Below are 16,919 nucleotides of genomic sequence, written 5' to 3'. Positions count from 1 at the left end.
CATAGATATTCAGGATTGATAGTTCCTCTTGGAGGATTTTACCTTTGATGAGTATGAAGTGTCCCTCCCTGTCTTTTTTAATGACTTTGGGTTGGAAGTCAATCTTATCAGATATTAGAATGGCTACTCCAGCTTGTTTCTTCCTACCATTTGCTTGGAAAATTGTTTTCCAGCCTTTCATTCTGAGGTAGTGTCTATCTTTTTCTCTGAGATGAGTTTCCTGTAAGCAGCAAAATGTTGGGTCTTGTTTGTGTAGCCATTTTGTTAGTCTATGTCTTTTTATCGGTGAGTTGAGTCCATTGATATTAAGAGATATTAAGGAAAAGTAATTGTTGTTTCCTGTTATTTTTGTTGTTAAAGTTGGCATTCTGTTCTTGTGGCTGTCTTCTTTTAGGTTTGTTGAGGGATTACCTTCTTGTTGTTTCTAGGGCGTGGTTCCTGTCCTTGTATTGGTTTTTTTCTGTTATTATCCTTTGAAGGGCTGGATTCGTGGAGAGATAATGTGTGAATTTGGTTTTGTCGTGGAATACTTTGGTTTCTCCATCTATGTTAATTGAGAGTTTGGCTGGGTATAGTAGCCTGGGCTGGAGTTTGTGTTCTTTTAGTGTCTGTATAACATCGGTCCAGGATCTTCTGGCTTTCATAGTCTCTGGTGAGAAATCTGGTGTAATTCTGATAGGCTTGCCTTTATGTGTTACTTGGCCTTTTTCTCTTACTGCTTTTAGTATTCTATCTTTATTTAGAGCATTTGTTGTTCTGATTATTATGTGTCGGGAGGTATTTCTTTTCTGGTCCAGTCTATTTGGAGTTCTGTAGGCTTCTTGTATGTTCATGGGCATCTCTTTCTTTAGATTTGGGAAGTTTTCTTCTATAATTTTGTTGAAGATATTTGCTGATCCTTTGAGTTGAAAATCTTCATTCTCATCCACTCCTATTATCCGTAGGTTTGGTCTTCTCATTGTGTCCTGTATTTCTTGGATGTTTTGAGTTAGGATCTTTTTGCATTTTACATTTTCCTTGATTGTTGTGTCGATGTTCTCTATGGAATCTTCTGCACCTGAGATTCTCTCTTCCATCTCTTGTATTCTGTTGCTGATGCTCGTATCTATGGTTCCAGATTTCTTTCCTAGGGTTTCTATCTCCAGTGTTGCCTCATTTTGGGTTTTCTTTATTGTGTCTACTTCCCTTTTTAGGTCTAGTATGGTTTTGTTCAATTCCATCATCTGTTTGGATGTGTTTTCCTGTTTTTCTGTAAGGACTTCTACCCGTTTGATTATGTTATCCTGTTTTTCTTTAAGGATTTGTAACTCTTTAGCAGTGTTCTCCTGCAATTCTTTAAGGGATATTTGTGCCTCCTCTTTCCTGTCTTCTACCTGTTTACCAGTGTTCCTTTGTATTTCTTTAAGTGTGTTATTAAAGTCCTTCTTGAATTCCTCTACCATCATCATGAGATATGCTTTTAGATCCGTGTCTAGCTTTTCCGGTGTGTTGGGGTGCCCTGGACTGGGCGAAGTGGAGTGCTGGGTTCTGATGATGGTGAGTGGTCTTGGTTTCTGTTAGTAAGATTATTACGTTTACCTTTCGCCATCTGGTAATCTCTGGGGTTAGTTGTTGTCGTTGTCACTGTTTAAAGATTGGAGCAGAAGCTGTGTTCCACTCACCAGAAGTCTTAAGATCCTGTGGCGGGTGTTGTGGGTAGCTGGCGAGTGTCAGCTGACCCTGTGCCCTAGCTACCCCGGCGCTTTTGTGACCGGAGAGGCTTGTGGCCCTACTGAGGCCGGATTCCTGCCTCCCCAACCAAAGCAGTCTCAGGTCCCGCATGATTGGACTGGAGCAGAAGCTGTGTTCCACTCACCAGCAGTCTCAAAATCCTGTGGCGGGGGTCGTGGGTAGCTTGTGGATGTCAGCCGACCCTGTGCTCTAGCTACCTCTGTGCTGGTCCGGCCGGAAGAGGGCAGCAATCTCTTAATATCAATGTACTAAATTCCCCAGTAAAAATACATATACGAACAGACTGGGTACATAAACAGGACCCAACATTTTGCTGCAAACAGAAAATCTAACTTAGGGACAAAGACAGACACTACCTCAGAGTAAAAGGCTGGAAAACAATTTTCCAAGCAAATGGTCTGAAGACATAAGCTGGGGTAGCCATTCTAATATAGAATAAAATTGACTTTTAACCTAAAGTTATCAAAAAAGACAAGAAGAGACACTTCATACCCATCAAAGTTAAAATCTACCAAGATGAACTCTCAATTTTGAATATCTATGCTCCAAATGCAAGGGTATCCACATTCATTAAAAAAAAAAAAAAAAAAAAAACTTTAGTAAAGCTCAAGACACACATTGCACCACAATGAAAGTACTGCATGATAAGAACTTCAAGTCTCTGAAGAAAGATATTGAAGTTCTCAGAAGATGGAAAGATCTCCCAAGCTCATGGAATGGCAGGATCAATATCGTGAAAATGGGTATCCTGCCGAAAGCAATCTACAGATTCAATGTAATCTCCATCAAAATTCCAACTCAATTCTTTACAGAGTTAGAAAGAACAATTTGCAAATTCATCTGGAATAACAAAAAACCTAGGATAGCAAAAGCTATTCTCAATAATGAAAGAACCTCTGGTGGAATCACCATCTCTGACCTAAAGCTGTCCTACAGAGCAATTGTGATAAAAAGTGTATGGTACTGGTACAGTGACAGACAGGTAGATCAGTGGAAAAGAACTGAAGACCCAGAAATGAACCCACACACCTATGGTCACTTGATCTTTGACATAGAATCTAAAATCATCCGATGGAAAAAGATAGTATTTTCAACAAATAGTGCTGCCTTAACTGGCAGTTATCAAGTAGAAGAATGTGAATTGATCCATTCTTATCTCCTTGTACAAAGCTCAAGTCTATGTAGTTCAAGGAAGTATACATAAAACCAGAGACACTGAAACTTATAGAGGAGAAAGTGGGGAAAAGCCTAGAACATATGGGCACAGGGGAAATATTCCTGAATAGAACATCAATGGCTTGTGCTGTAAGATAAAGAATCGACAAATGTAACCTCATAAAATTGCAAAGCTTCTGTAAGGCAAAGAACACTCTCAAAAAGACAAAACGGCAACCAACCAATTTGGAAAAGATCTTTACCAATCCTAAATTCTATAGGTGACTAACATCTAAATATACAAATAACTCAAGAAGTTATACTTCAGAAAACCAAATAACATTATTAAAAATGTGGTACAGAGCTAAACAAAGAATTCTCGACTGAGGAATATTGAATGGCTGAGAAGCACTTAAAAATGTTTAACATCCTTAATCTTCAGGGAAATGCAAATCAAAATAACCTTGTAATTCCACCTCACATCAGTCAGAATTGCTAAGATGAAAAACTCAGGTGATAGCAGATGCTGGAGAGGATGTGGAGAAAGAGAAACATTCCTCCATTGCTGGTGGGATTGCAAGCTCATACAACCACTCTGGAAATCAGTTTGGTGGTTCTCACAAAATTAGACACAGTACTACCATCAGATTCATCAATACCACTCCTGGACATATACTCAGTTGATGTTGCAACTTGTAATAAGGACACATGCTCCACTATGTTCATAGCAGCCTTATTTATAATATCCAGAAGCTGGAAAGAACTCAGATGTTCCTCAACAGAGGAATGGATACAGAAAATGTGGTAAATTTACACAATGGAGTACTACTCAGATATTAAAAAACAATGAATTTATGAAATTCTTAGCCAAATGGATGGTTCTGCAGGATAACATCCCAAGTGAGGTATCCCAATCACAAAAGAACACACATGATATGTACTCACTGATATGTGGATAGTAGCTCAGAAGCTCAGAATACCCAAGATACAATTTGTAAAACACATGAAACTCATTAACGAATAACAAAATGTTGATATTTCCATCCTTCTTAGAAGCGGGAACAAAATATCCATGGAAGGAGTTACAGAGACAAAGTGTGGAGCAGAGAATGAAGGAATGACCATTCAGAGACTGTCCCACCTGGGGATTCATCCCATATACAACCACCACAACCCAACAGTATTGTGGATGCCAACAAGAGCTTGCTTACAGGAGCCTGTTATAGCTGTCTCCTTAAAGGCTCTGCCAGTGCCTGACAAATACAGAAGTGGATGCTCACAGCCATCCATTGGAATGAGCACAGTGTCCTCAAAGAAGGAGCTAGAGAAAGTACCCAAGGAGCTGAAGGGGTTTGCAGCCACATAGGAGGAACAACAATATGAACTAACCAGTACCCCCAGAGCTCCCAGGGACTAAACCACCAATCAAAGAAAACACATGGTGAGACTCATGGCACTAGCTTCATATGTAGCAGAGGAAGACCTAGTCGGTCATCAATGGGAAGAGAGGCTCTTGGTCTTGTGAAAATTCTATGCCCCCAATATAGGGGAATGCCAGGGCCAGGAAGGCGGAGTGTGTGGGCTGGGGAGCAGGGGGAGGGGGCGAGAAGATAGGGGATTTTCATAGGGGAAACTAGGAAAGGGGATAACATTTGAAATGTAAATAAAGAAAATATCTAATTATAAAGAAAGGAAAGTTTTTTTAAAAAGTGTGTTTTATTCCCCTCACTTATTTCTCAGCCCATTTATTTTTAGTATAAAGTAGGACTACTGATTTCTTTGAGTTAGTTTTGTATCCAGCCATATTACTGAAGGTGTTTAGCAGCTGTAGGAGTACCCTGGTATAAATTGTGGGTTACTTATGAATACTATCATATCATCTGCAAATAGTGATACTTTGATTACATTCTTTCCAGTTTGTTTACCCTTTATTTCCTTTAGTTGTCTTATTGTTCTGTCTAAAACTTCAATCACTGTACTGAAGAGATGGAGACAGAGTGGACAGCTATGTTTTGCTCCTAGTTTTAGTGGGATCACTTGAAGTTTCTCTCCATTTAGTTTGTTACTGGCTATTGGTTTGTTGTATATTGCCTTTATTGTTTATAAGTATGCACATTATATTCTTTATCTCTTCAAGACTTGTAACATGAAGGGGTGTCAGGTTTTGTCAAAGGCTTTTCTAGCATGCAGTGTGATTTCTAAGAAGCACTTAAAAATATTCAATGTCTTTTGTCATTGGGAAAACATAAATCAAACAACTCTGATTACATTTTATACTTGTCAGAATGGCTAAGATTAACAAAAATATCAAGGGATACCACATGCTAGTGAAGATGTGGAGCAAGAGAAACTCCTCCATTGCTGCTGTCAGTGAAAATGTATACAACCATTTTGTGACTAAATTTGGTGTTTTTTTTTCAGACAACTGGGAATAGTTCTACCTCATGACCAATCTATACCACTCCTGTGTAAATACCCAAAAGATGTCCCACCATTTCATAAAGGTACTTGCTCAACTATGCTTATAGCAGTTTTATTCATAATGGCCAGAAACTAGAAATAACTTAGAAGTCTTTCAACTGAAGAATAGATAAAGAAAATGTAGTTCACTTACAAATGTAATACTACTCAGGTATTAAATAGAAGGACACCATTAATTTTTGCAGGCAAATGGATGCAAGGAGAAAATACCAACCTGAGTGAGGTAATGCAGACCCCAAAATGCATGTATGGTAAAGGATATTAGCTCTAAAGTACTGGATTATCATGCTACAATCTAGAGACTCTAAGAACTCAAAGAAGAAGGAGGCTCCAAGGGAGAATGGTTGAATCTTTCTCAGGAGAAATTAAATAGATATTGGAGGTGGATGGAGGGAGTGAACTCGGTGGGAGAGGGGAGGGAGAATGGAGTATGAGATGGCAGATCAGTTGTAGGGAGAGCAGAGGGGAAGAGAGAGAAATTGGTGGTGGCATAAGGGGGGGGGAGTTATTTCCTCAAGGAAGTGCCAGATACCTAGGACAGGAGAGTCCCCAGGGTGGCTATGGAGGTGATTCTAGCTGAGACCCTTAGCAATGGGGCATATGATCCTAAAGTGGCCATTTTCTGAAGCTACACAGGACCCCGTGTGGAGGGATAAGGACAACAACCCACCCTCCATAACTTGGAGCTAAAATGGCCCTACCTACAAGATGTACAGGGACAAAGATAAAGTAGAGATGGAGAGAATGGCCAGCCAGTGATGGCGCCAAATTGAGACCCATTTCATGGGCAAGAACTATTAATGGTACTCTGTTGTGTTTGCAGAGAGGATCCTAGCATAACTGTCCTCTGAGAGGCTCCACCAAGCAACCAATGAAAAAATATGTAGAGACACATAGTCAAACATTAGATGGCACAGGGGAAGTTTTATGGAAGAGTCAGGGGAAGGATTAAGAGACTGAAAGTGGACAGAGACTTCAGAAGAAGAACAACAATGTCAACTGTCCCAGGGACTGAGGCACCTACCAAAGAGTGACCGTGGATTGGACATAGGCTTCTCACATATGTGTAGTAGATGCACACCTTTGTTTTCATCTTATTCTCTCTACAACTGGAGCAGGGGCTGACCCTGAATTTGTTGCCTGCCTGTGTATCCTGTACCTCAACTTGTCCACCTTGCCTGTCCTCAGTGAAAGAGGATGTGCTTAGCCGTGCAATGACTGATGTGTGGTGGATAGGTGTTGATAGATGTCAATGGGGCTCCTGCTTCTCAGAGGAGAAGCAACAGGAAGTTGGGAGCAAGAGTTGTGAGGGGGCACTGGGAGTAGAGTGGGTCTGATATTAGGATGTAAATTGAATAAATAAAATTATTAATTAAAAAAAGGAACACCATAGTTTCTGGTATTTAATGTTTTATGTTCATAACTGTGGCCGTGATTTTTAGCTTTCCATTTAGTTTTTAAGGTTACATAGCAATAAAGTCTTTACAATGAATATCTTATGTGCCCTTCCCCTAGCCTTGCGCAGGCTAAATAGCCCTTAAGTGTTTGTCACAGTTGGACCTTAATGACCTACGTGATTTTCTGCTGACCTAGATGGAGTATTCTGCCTTGCCACACCTGCAATTTTTAGCTGCTTTGCAACATAATTAAGCTGAAACAAAGCAACTTGCAGCTGAAATTAAGGATGGGTTTGTGTCCTCTCCCTATATACATACAGAGCTCAATATTGAACTTTGAGCCCGGATCAGAATCTTTGTCTTATCTCTTCTCTCGCATCCTGTTCCTTTTTCATTTTCAGCCCCCTTTCAGGTTCATCCTTGGCCGCTGGATGACTACAATCTTATATAAATTTAAAGTGTTCCATAGCTTCATAAATATAAATGTAAAAGTGGACCATTAAAATTGTTCAGTATTTTTATTTAAAGACTTTAATAAAAACTCTGAGATTTCCTCTTGAAGAAGTTTAAAGTCTCCCAACTATGTGCTTCTGTAAAATTAAAAGTAAAATACCTTTTTTCCCCCAATAGGGATGAGGCAGGGCACAATATTAATCTAGCCAAGAGAAAACCAAGCTCCAGAAGTGCAAACAATGTAAAGCTCCACATATGGGTTTTATTTATAAACTTTTGTGGCTCAGGTTACTCCTTTGGCTCCACCCTTGGCAGCATACATAGCTTGTATTCTAGACTCTAGCCTGCTTAATCATCTCTTCATGTCTGAAAACCAACATTTCCTGGATGACTCTTAAATTGACACACTAAATTACTTGCAATATCTGTTCCTGTATATGAATGTATAGAGGTGTGCTTCAGTATCTTATTAAAAAAGCTTTTAAGTCCATACTGGTTGGTTTTTTGTGCCAACTTGACACAAGCTGGAGTTATCACAGAGAAAGAAGCCTCAGTTGAGGAAATCCCTCGTTGAGATTCAGCTGTAAGACATTTTCTCAGTTAGTGATCAAGGGGGGAGGGCCCATTGTGGGTAGTGCCATCCCTGGGCTGGTAGTCTTGGGTACTACAAGAAAACAAGCTGAGGAATCCAGGGAAGCAAGCCAGTAAGAAACATCCCTTCATGGCCTCTGCATCAGCTCCTGCTTCCTGACCTGCTTGAGTTCCAGTCCTGACATGCTTTGATGATGAACAGCAATGTGAAAATGTAATCGGAATAAACCCTTAACTCCCCAACTTGTTTCTTGGTCATGTTTGTGCAGAAATAGTAGCCATGACTAAGACAAAGTCCTATGTTATGGGGTCCATTTAGATCTACAAAACTCAAACATCAGGTCGATGCAGATGACAAAAATTCACTGTAGTCAAGCCAGTGTTGTTTAATAAGAAAATACTAACATTTCACAACTCATGGGCACATTATTTTGCTGATTTCTAACAGCTTCGTGTTGACATCTTTTTGAGTAAATAGTCTTTCAGAGTAAATATTCACCCCAGTAAGACAAGGCCTTGCTAATATCCTTCATCCAGAAGGAATGAAACCATCTGAAGAAATAGAATAAAGGAGAGACAAGGGAAAAGGGACAATTGGCCCATATTGAACACAAGCCTGTTTGTGATCAGTGGAGTCTTTTTTTTTTTCTTTTAAAAAATTCACTTAACATCCCAATTACAGCCCTCTGCTCTTCCAATGCTACCCTTACAAATCCTCTCTCAATTGCCCCCACCCTTCTCCTCATAGAAGGGGAGCCTCCCCTCTTAGGTACCACTCCACCCTGGGGCATCTATTCCCAGTAGGACTAGGCATATTCTTTCCCACTGAGGCCCAATCAGGAAGTCAAGGTAGCATATAAAGATTGCATTTATCTCTATTCAAGCACTCTATGATTTTCAAAGCAGATACAAAGCACCCAAAAGTTCAGGTGCTCCTGAAATTTGTTTCCATGGATTCTGAGGATTGGCTATATATTTGATACACAGCCTGTGCTGTTGATGCCTTTGTGTTTCTGTTTACTATATTGATGTGTTTGATTTCCTTTGGAGACAGTCCAACTTTAAATCCTACCTCATTCTTATACACATACGTATCCCAGGATCACAGGTGTGTCTCACCATACAGGCTGTACCTGAGTAGTAACTGATCATTTTCACCACATAAGTTTCTTCCATGTTTTATCACATCAATAAAGAAATGCTGCCATTTCATTGTAGAATGAGAGGAGGGGGTGCTCATTCATCAAGGCCACCTGACTGGATGACTGCCCACTCCTATACCAGCTCGGTTCATGACCACACACTCGTACTGTCCAGCATCCTCAAATCTGACATCATCTATTCTGACTCCACACTTTGATGGAGACAGCTTTATCCTATCTGTAGGCTGCAGATTGTGGTTATTAAAGAACCAACGGAAGGAAAGTCCAATGTCAGGTGAAACACAGGAGAAGGTCACAGATCTGTGTGCATTGACTGTGGTGTCGGTGATTCGAATGAAGGGCACTGTCACCATCTCTGTGAAAAAACAGAAGGGTACCAAATGACAATAATCAGTCAGAGAGCTCCACCAGCCCCACTTTACTGAATACTTTAAAAAGTTTCCAAGGGGGAGAGTTAGAGCTGTGACCATAGAAGTATCTTGTGCTTTTTATCAGACACCCATGGCTTGTGTGCCCCTAATTCACCCATTGTGTTTTCTATGGCTCAGTTTCCATATAACATAGACATGATAAATGATCAATACTGTGCCTGGAGCTAAGATTAGGTATGAACAATGGGCTGATCTTGGGATACAGGAGCTGCTCAAATTGGCTGCTCAAATATATATTACTATTTAATGGAGGACGAAAATTCTTCATGCTGGACCCATGAGGACAAGAAGCTCCCTGAAGAACTGTCACCTATCTCCCTCCATTGGGGGACCTGAAATTCCTGTAAGTCTCTTAAGTCCATCACAACAGTTGGCGTATGTCCTGGCACCTGTCCACTGAGACTCAGGAGAAGGAATATAAAGGTGATCTACAAAACTGCAACTGTCATAGGAGTCACAACTGGTCCCACAGCCTATGGAACTTGGACAGTCAGTAAAACCTTATTCCCTGTCAAAACCAATCATTGACAAAAAGCTCCCCAGTGTTACCTAGAGTCCAGTCAGAGGCAAAATTTTGGAGCAGGGGACCTCCTAGTGCTCTCTGTGAAGACCCCAAAGCTCCCTCATCCAGTGCCTGGCTGACTCCCCCAAGGTGTCAATTGGGTCATGTGCATGGTGTGAACCCCAAGAGTCCTCATTGAGGCTGATACCCTCATGCTGAGTTATCTCACACATGTTCTTCTCTGTGGAGGTAGAGACTGGTAAGGGATTCTGATTGACTGAAGTTAGTCTACCCAACATGTGTCCTACTGTAAGTGCCTAAACCCCAGTATGGAGACAATGCAGCAGGAGGGAGAACAGGCATAATCCAACCCTGACAGTCCAGCATATGAAGTAGGATAATTCATACCCAGAAGCCAGAGGGCATTTAGAGTCACTTACTGTTTACATAAAACTGCACGTGTGCTCTTTCAACCTTGTTATTTGTATTTAAAATTTCTAGTGTGTACATCCTTGCATCTTCCTCAGTGACATTCAGGAGCTGTAGAGATCCACTGGCATACACCATCCCTCTTCCTCTGTATGCATCACTCCAGGTGGTGATATTCCTGATTACATGGTAGTCTACAATTTTAAAGGCTGGGACTGTATATATTGAGTAGTACCAGGAGAAGGATATCAGCTCTTCTGGCAGATAATGAACGAGGAGAAAAATACTTCCCCCTTCAACAGCATACCTCGGCACGGACTCAACAATGAATTTGGCAGAAGTCAGAGAGTTACAGCACTGAAAAACCAGACCTGGAAAGGAAAAAAAAGTCATCACATGTAGATCACTGTTCTTTGTGTAAATCTAGTGGCCTACATCCTGAGCAGATGGAACATTAACTTAGTTTAGAGAGGCAGGTGAGGGTGTATCTATCCCACTTAATGTGAGCAACACAATTTCCTACATTCCCTCAGAGGCCCTGAAAATTGTTCCCTCTTCATGGAGGTGATCCTTGGATGTGTACATGGATTCTTCCTTGCTGCGCAGTCAGGCACTACACAGACTTATATGTGCTAGGGTTTGAGGTGATGCCTCTTCTGATGGCTATAGGTCTTGGATTTTCACTTTCTGTTTGTTTGTTTCATTTTCTTAGTTCCTCTTGTGTCTCTAGTTAATTCCTGATTTCACCTTTTAGGTGTTCTTGCTGCTCTTCCTGGCAGCCCACAGGAGTGGAGTTGTGTAAGGGCCAGGAGCAACCTGATATTCAGGGTAAGCTAAGATCTTGGAAGAGGTTGTAGTATTAGGTTGAATGGTTTATATCAAGTTGACACATGTAGAGTCCTTTTGAAAGACAAGGCTTCAGTTGAAAACACTACCAACGCATTGGCCCATGGGCAAGTGGGTAATATACTTTTTAAATTTCAGATTGATATGGGAGTGTTTGTACCACTACAAACAGTTCCATTCATGGGGTAGGGACCCTAGGTGATATAAGAGAGCAGGTTGAACAAGCCATGATAAGGAAGCATGTAAACAGTACTCTTCCATGGTCTCTGCACCAGTTACTGGATTGTATTTATGATAATCTCAATTTGGAGGTAATCAATATCTCAATTTGAAATGGATAGCAAATACCAACCAACCAAACAAACAAATTAAAAAAAACCAAACCAAACCAACCAAACAACCAACCAAACAACCAACCAAACAACCAACCAAAAACCATTGTTCCCTATCAGCTTTGAGAAGAAGAATGGAAGACTGGAAATATGTTCCCTTGGTTGCTTTAGTCCATCCTTGGAAAGACGACAGTGTTTGCATTCTGTGGTTTAAGCCCCAGGAGATTGGGCAGAACCTAACCTCTTAGACTGAGCTAGCATCAAGGTATCTCTTGATGCAGGTGGAGTCAGAAGATGGAGTGTGATCTATGGCCATTTGTCTCTCCATGTTTGTCTGGCACTAAGTGCTCAAACTTTCAAATGGGGACATGATATAGAGAGGAGTGAGGTGTAGGCTAAGAATGACAGTCCTGTAATCTAAGCCCTAGCTAATAATGAATGATTACAGGAAAGCATTATAGGAAATCACTTACTCTCCACCTGGATTTCTACATGTCCTTCTTCACTCTTCATATCTGTGCCCAGAATTCCTAGGGTGTACAATCCAGCATCCTTCTGAGTGACATTTTTGATCATCAGGGATCCATCAGTATACAGTCTCTCTCTACCACTGTATGCAGGCCCAAATGAAAAACTTGATTTTTCATCTATTATGTATCGGGCAATCAGATGTTTCCTGACTTGGGTCATTCCTCTGAACCACGCAAAGCCTAGAATATTATCTGGGAGATTGCGAACCTGTACAAAAACATCTTTCCCATCAGGAACAATAGGTGGCAATGTTTCAATACTGGGTTGAGCAGAGGCAACAAGGCGTCCACAGTTCCAAAGGAAGACTAGAAGTGAAGAGACAGATTTGATTAATTGCTACCTTTGTATTTTGGTATGAGACATTGTCCTGAGCAGGTGTGTCCTTTACTCATCCTAGGTGTCTCTCTTCCTATCCAACTTTGTGTGCCTGCACTTTTATCTTTCATTGTTTGTTGCTCTCTCTTCAGATGTCAACATGGCCCTGGCTCACCATTCAATGCTGTTTGGTGTATGGGTTATGCCTCCTAGTTTCTTCCCCTACAGACCATGAATCTTGACTTTTTGGCTTGTTGTTGCTGGTTGTTGTTGTTGTGTTTGTCTTGTAGTTCCAGTCCACACCTGATGTCACCTTTGCATTATTTACTGATCTGTCTTTCTGTCTACTGGGACTTGGCATAATATGCACCATGATTTTTTTATATTGAAAAAAATGCTATTTAGAAAAAACAAACTCAGACATATGTGGAGAATGAATAAATGAACGATGTTGCAAGACTTGGTATGCCAGTGGATTTTCCTAAGAAAATCCTAGGTTTGGGGACACAGTAATGGATCATTCCACTTGCTTTGAGTTTTTTACACTTACTTACAAATTATATTTGTGTGTAACTTTGAAAATATATAAGGACTAGTTCAGTGTAGGTAGGTGGGTGCAGAATATACTACTTATATGGAGTTCAGAGACTTCTGTTCATTGATCTCAGCTTATCAGAATATGAAGCAAGTGCATATATGTATTTCAATCATGTCACTGATCAACATCACCTTGGTTTTTTATTTGGGATGTCAGAGCTGAGAACATCAGTCTTCAGAATACTGTGGTCATGCTGATTAACTTTGGGTGAAAACAATCTTTCCATCAACTTACTTCTCATTCAAGACCCTCCTGCTGCTTCTGATCCTCTACCCTCTGTGTCTTCCTCTCCCCTCTAAACCCTGAGACTCCACTAAGGTCCACATGGGTCTTAGGAGACTCCAGAGAGTAGATGAATGTTCTCCTCTCATACTATATAAAGTGTGTTTTCCTCACCTGTGAGCATGAGCCTCTGACAGGTGTTCACACTTTGCACAGCATAAAAGATCCCCACCCCCCCAGACTCTGTGGCTTGATCCATCCTTCTGTGGGATGTCTGCTCCAGCACCATTCCCCAGTTCTCTTTTGCTTCCACTCTTTGAGCTTAGCCTCTTCTGAGGCAGGATTATCTCTGAGAGTCACATTGTCTGTGGCTGTTGCTCTATAAAAACACTGATCTGTCGATCTCTCCTCCTTTTTTTTCAGTTATCCAGAACACAGAGTGAGCACCAAGACTGACGACCATACCTGTGACTTGAGATAATAGATGACCCTGAGGTTTATATCTGCTATGTCCTGGCTTTGGTCAGTTAGCACCCAAAAGGGAAATTTTGCACAACTGTGTAACACAGCAATTCAGCTATGCACTCAGTCTGTTTTGTGTTCTCAATGTGCTTGAAAGATGGACATTGACAGGGATGTCCGTAGGCTTCAAAAGTACCACCTGGATAAGTGTGGGTAAGGGGACACATCTATTCTCACTGGAGTCACTAGTCAGGGTTATGTCCCAGGACAAAGGCTTAGAATTTTCTTCAGGAGGAGGTCACCTGATTCTTGGAAAAAGTTTGAGATTTTTTATCCTTTGCAAGATATCAAGAGAATGTCTCCAATCCCTCTACTTGCTGAACTGTGTAGTAGTTCTGCCCATGAGCTCCCTGGTCTTTCTGAGATGGCTTGGACCTCTGTTCAATGAATTCTCCTTGGTTATCATATATTTTAATTGGGAAACACATCAAAGGGCAATGCTGTATCCTCCCCACATTCACCCCACCCAATTTGAGTTTGATCCTTTGTCATTGTAGTAGATAAATTAAACAGACAGTAGGTCTGAGAACTCCATGCTGATAGAAATATGGATGGAACTCAGCTACTAGGTAAATTTCTGGTTGAGGCAAATACTTTTTTGAGTGTTGACTGTGTGTCATTATGTTGTCCCCTGGTGAGAACTGAGGAAACTGCAGCTCATGTTTGGGGAACTGTCTCCATAAACAGAAGTTTGTTCCATTAGCCTGCAGGAGAGAATTCTCTGAGTTGGATCTCAGAAGTACCTGTGTATTCTGTCCCTCTTTTTAGAGACCCAGACTTCCCTTCAAGTCCCATAAGCCTATCAGGACAGTTAGTTAATGATACCTATCCAGCTCTGCTCTCCCTGTTGAGTCACAAGAGATGTCCAGTTGTACTAGCCTAATGGTGGCTCTCATGGCAGTGCACAAGCCTTGTGAAAGGCAAAGCAGAAGACACTGACTACTTAAAACAACTGTTATCTGCTAACCGGAAATCAAAACTCAACCTTTGTGAAATGCTTCTCAGAGCCATTAGAAGTTGCGTCTGTGACAGTAGTCTTGAGATCGGTCTTACTGGTCCTCAACTCACTGTGAGGATCCCACTTTTCCTCAATCATGCCCAACTCTGATTCCCTCAAGGTCTTTCTCAAGGACATATTCTTCTTAAGAACACAACAGTCTAGATAGCAACTGATATTTTTGGCTGAGTTATCCAGCATGTATCCGTTTTTCTTCAAGCTCAAGTCAAATGAAAGATTCTGATCTATTGCTGTTGTGTCCTGAACTAAATGCTCAAACACCAATATGGGGTACAATGTAGAGTAGAGGTAAGCATAGGCCAGGCTGGACACTTCTGTGTATGTTTAGTGGAACGACGACCACTCAATATTCAGAATTCACAAAGAATCACTTACGGTTCACGTGGAGGAATGTAGATGTTGACACAATACGTCCATGTCTATTTAAAGTTCGTAGGGTGTAGAATCCTATGTCCTTCTGGGTGACATTGTGGATCAACAGGGACCCATTTCTGTACAAGGTCTCTCTAGAACTGTACCTGGGCCCCATCACACTTACTTTTGTGCTTGTTTCATAAATTAAAATTCCACAATTTATAACTGTCTTCCCTTTGAACCAGCCTAAGGACGTAAGATTTTCTGGCAGTTTGTGGACAAGGAATAGGACATCTTCTCCTTCAACCACTTGGGGTGGCACTAATTCAATGGTGACTTTGGAAGAGGTGGACAGGTGCCAGTAGGTTAAAAGGAAGGCTAAATGGGAAAGAGAGAGAAACCATTAGTATTGAACAGGTGTGATCATCACCTGGCTTAGATGTTGGGGAGGGGTGTATCGACCCTTCTTAGTGGACGTGAGTAACATGAGTTCCATCATGTCAGAGTCTCACACTGTGTTTTCAACTCTATGGAATTCTCTGCTCATTTGTCTCCCCACTTAGTTTTAACATATTTTGTGGGAGGATGCTTCTCTGACTTTCTCTCCTAGAGGGTCCTTAATTTCTGAATTTTGCTCTCTGTTCCCTTTGTGCAAAATTCAAACCCTTACATCATCTTCCAGATATTCTAACTTTTGTTCTACTAAAACCAGGGTTTTCTGAGGACAGGGATTATTCTACCCTTTTTGGATACTCCAGTTTCTGGAAGAGACTCAAACACCAGTAGATAAAGTAAAGAAAGGGGAAGGCAGGCAGGAAGCCAGAATGGAACTATGTGTGTCTCCCTGGGTTATCTACATAGTTCCCAGATTTGGAGCTAATCACAGCAATTATACTCAAGTGAAATTTAAATACCTTTACATTTTCTTATGTAGTATATATGTCTATTTTTGAAGGGAGGTGTCAGTGTGCCTGTGTGAAGGTGTTTATTGGAAATTTGTGTGGAGGTACATGTCTCCAGTGTCAGCATGTGCTTCTGCATGCCACAATATCTGTGATGAGGGTAAAGAGCCAGCAGAAGTTTGATCTTTCCATCTCCCATGTGGGAGCTGAAGATTGAATTTACTTTGCATGTCTCCACACACTGAGCCTTCTCGCTGACCCACCCCTGTTTGATGTCTATTTGGAGAGTAACCCTGTCATGATTGGGAACAGTAGTCTTCAGAAAGCCAATGTAATTGACTCTGAGTATTAAACATTTGAGGCTTTTCTTCTATTTTCAGCACCTCTTGTCAGCTGAGAGCTTCTCCCTGCTGAGCCTCTGTCTCTCACTGTACCTTTTGTGTCATGAAGGCAAACAACATCCTTGAGTCTCATTTTGGGCTTCTGTCCTTCTTAGGAGACTCCAGCATACATCTGAGTTCCTCTCCACCCCCACAGCAAGAATGGGCACCCTTACCTGTGAGCAGAAACCCCTGCCTTGGGGCACATCCCTGGCAGTGAAGCACAGAGGACACCTCCATCTCAATTTTCACTGTGATGTCTTGCCTCTGAGGACAAGAGCTACACAGCACTAGGCTCTGTTGTCCTTTCTCCTTGTAAGCTGAGTGTCCTTCAGGCAGGAGCACTTCCAGAATATAAAAGGTTGTGTGTTGTGGGTTCTGGGTCCAAGGCACTGCTCTATCCCTTTCAGTCTGAGTCCTGCCCCACATCCTTCTAAATTTCCTTTTATGTTTCTACTTCAAGCAACACATTGAGTAACATGGTTGAGTAATACCCCCATGCCCTCAGAGAACAACAGCTCATTCCAGGGTAGATACCTGCTCTGTCCTGGCCTTGTGTTGGTCAG

At 41.4% G+C, this 16,919-nt stretch overlaps 1 protein-coding gene across 1 annotated transcript; it reads right to left on the bottom strand.

The window, feature by feature from the left end:
• Window positions 1-9,051: 9,051 nt before the first annotated feature.
• On the bottom strand, window positions 9,052-16,593 carry LOC110299514 (pregnancy-specific glycoprotein 22-like). The gene is made up of 5 exons (XM_021169230.1): window positions 16,530-16,593; window positions 15,093-15,449; window positions 11,985-12,347; window positions 10,345-10,704; window positions 9,052-9,326 (listed from the first exon to the last, which is right to left on the bottom strand). The coding sequence occupies exons 1-5, from the start codon at window positions 16,591-16,593 to the stop codon at window positions 9,052-9,054; spliced, it is 1,419 nt and encodes a 472-aa protein (XP_021024889.1).
• Window positions 16,594-16,919: the final 326 nt, after the last annotated feature.

Source organism: Mus caroli, unplaced genomic scaffold (assembly GCF_978045245.1).
Source record: "Mus caroli unplaced genomic scaffold, Mus_caroli_1 scaffold_8, whole genome shotgun sequence".
NCBI classification, from domain to species: Eukaryota; Metazoa; Chordata; class Mammalia; order Rodentia; family Muridae; genus Mus; species Mus caroli.
Note: the sequence above shows the minus strand (reverse complement) of the source record. Positions and strands in the feature narration are given on the sequence as shown.

Bases quoted from the DNA above. Each gene is read 5' to 3' on its own strand.
- LOC110299514 (XM_021169230.1), bottom strand. From the start codon at position 16,593: ATGGAGGTGTCCTCTGTGCTTCACTGCCAGGGATGTGCCCCAAGGCAG. The intron at 10,705-11,984 runs GTAAGTGATTTC...TTTCCTTTCCAG, and splicing joins TGTAGAAATCCAGGTGGAGA to GTCTGGTTTTTCAGTGCTGT. The intron at 9,327-10,344 runs GTAAGTGACTCT...GTTTTTTCACAG, and splicing joins CGTGCAGTTTTATGTAAACA to AGATGGTGACAGTGCCCTTC.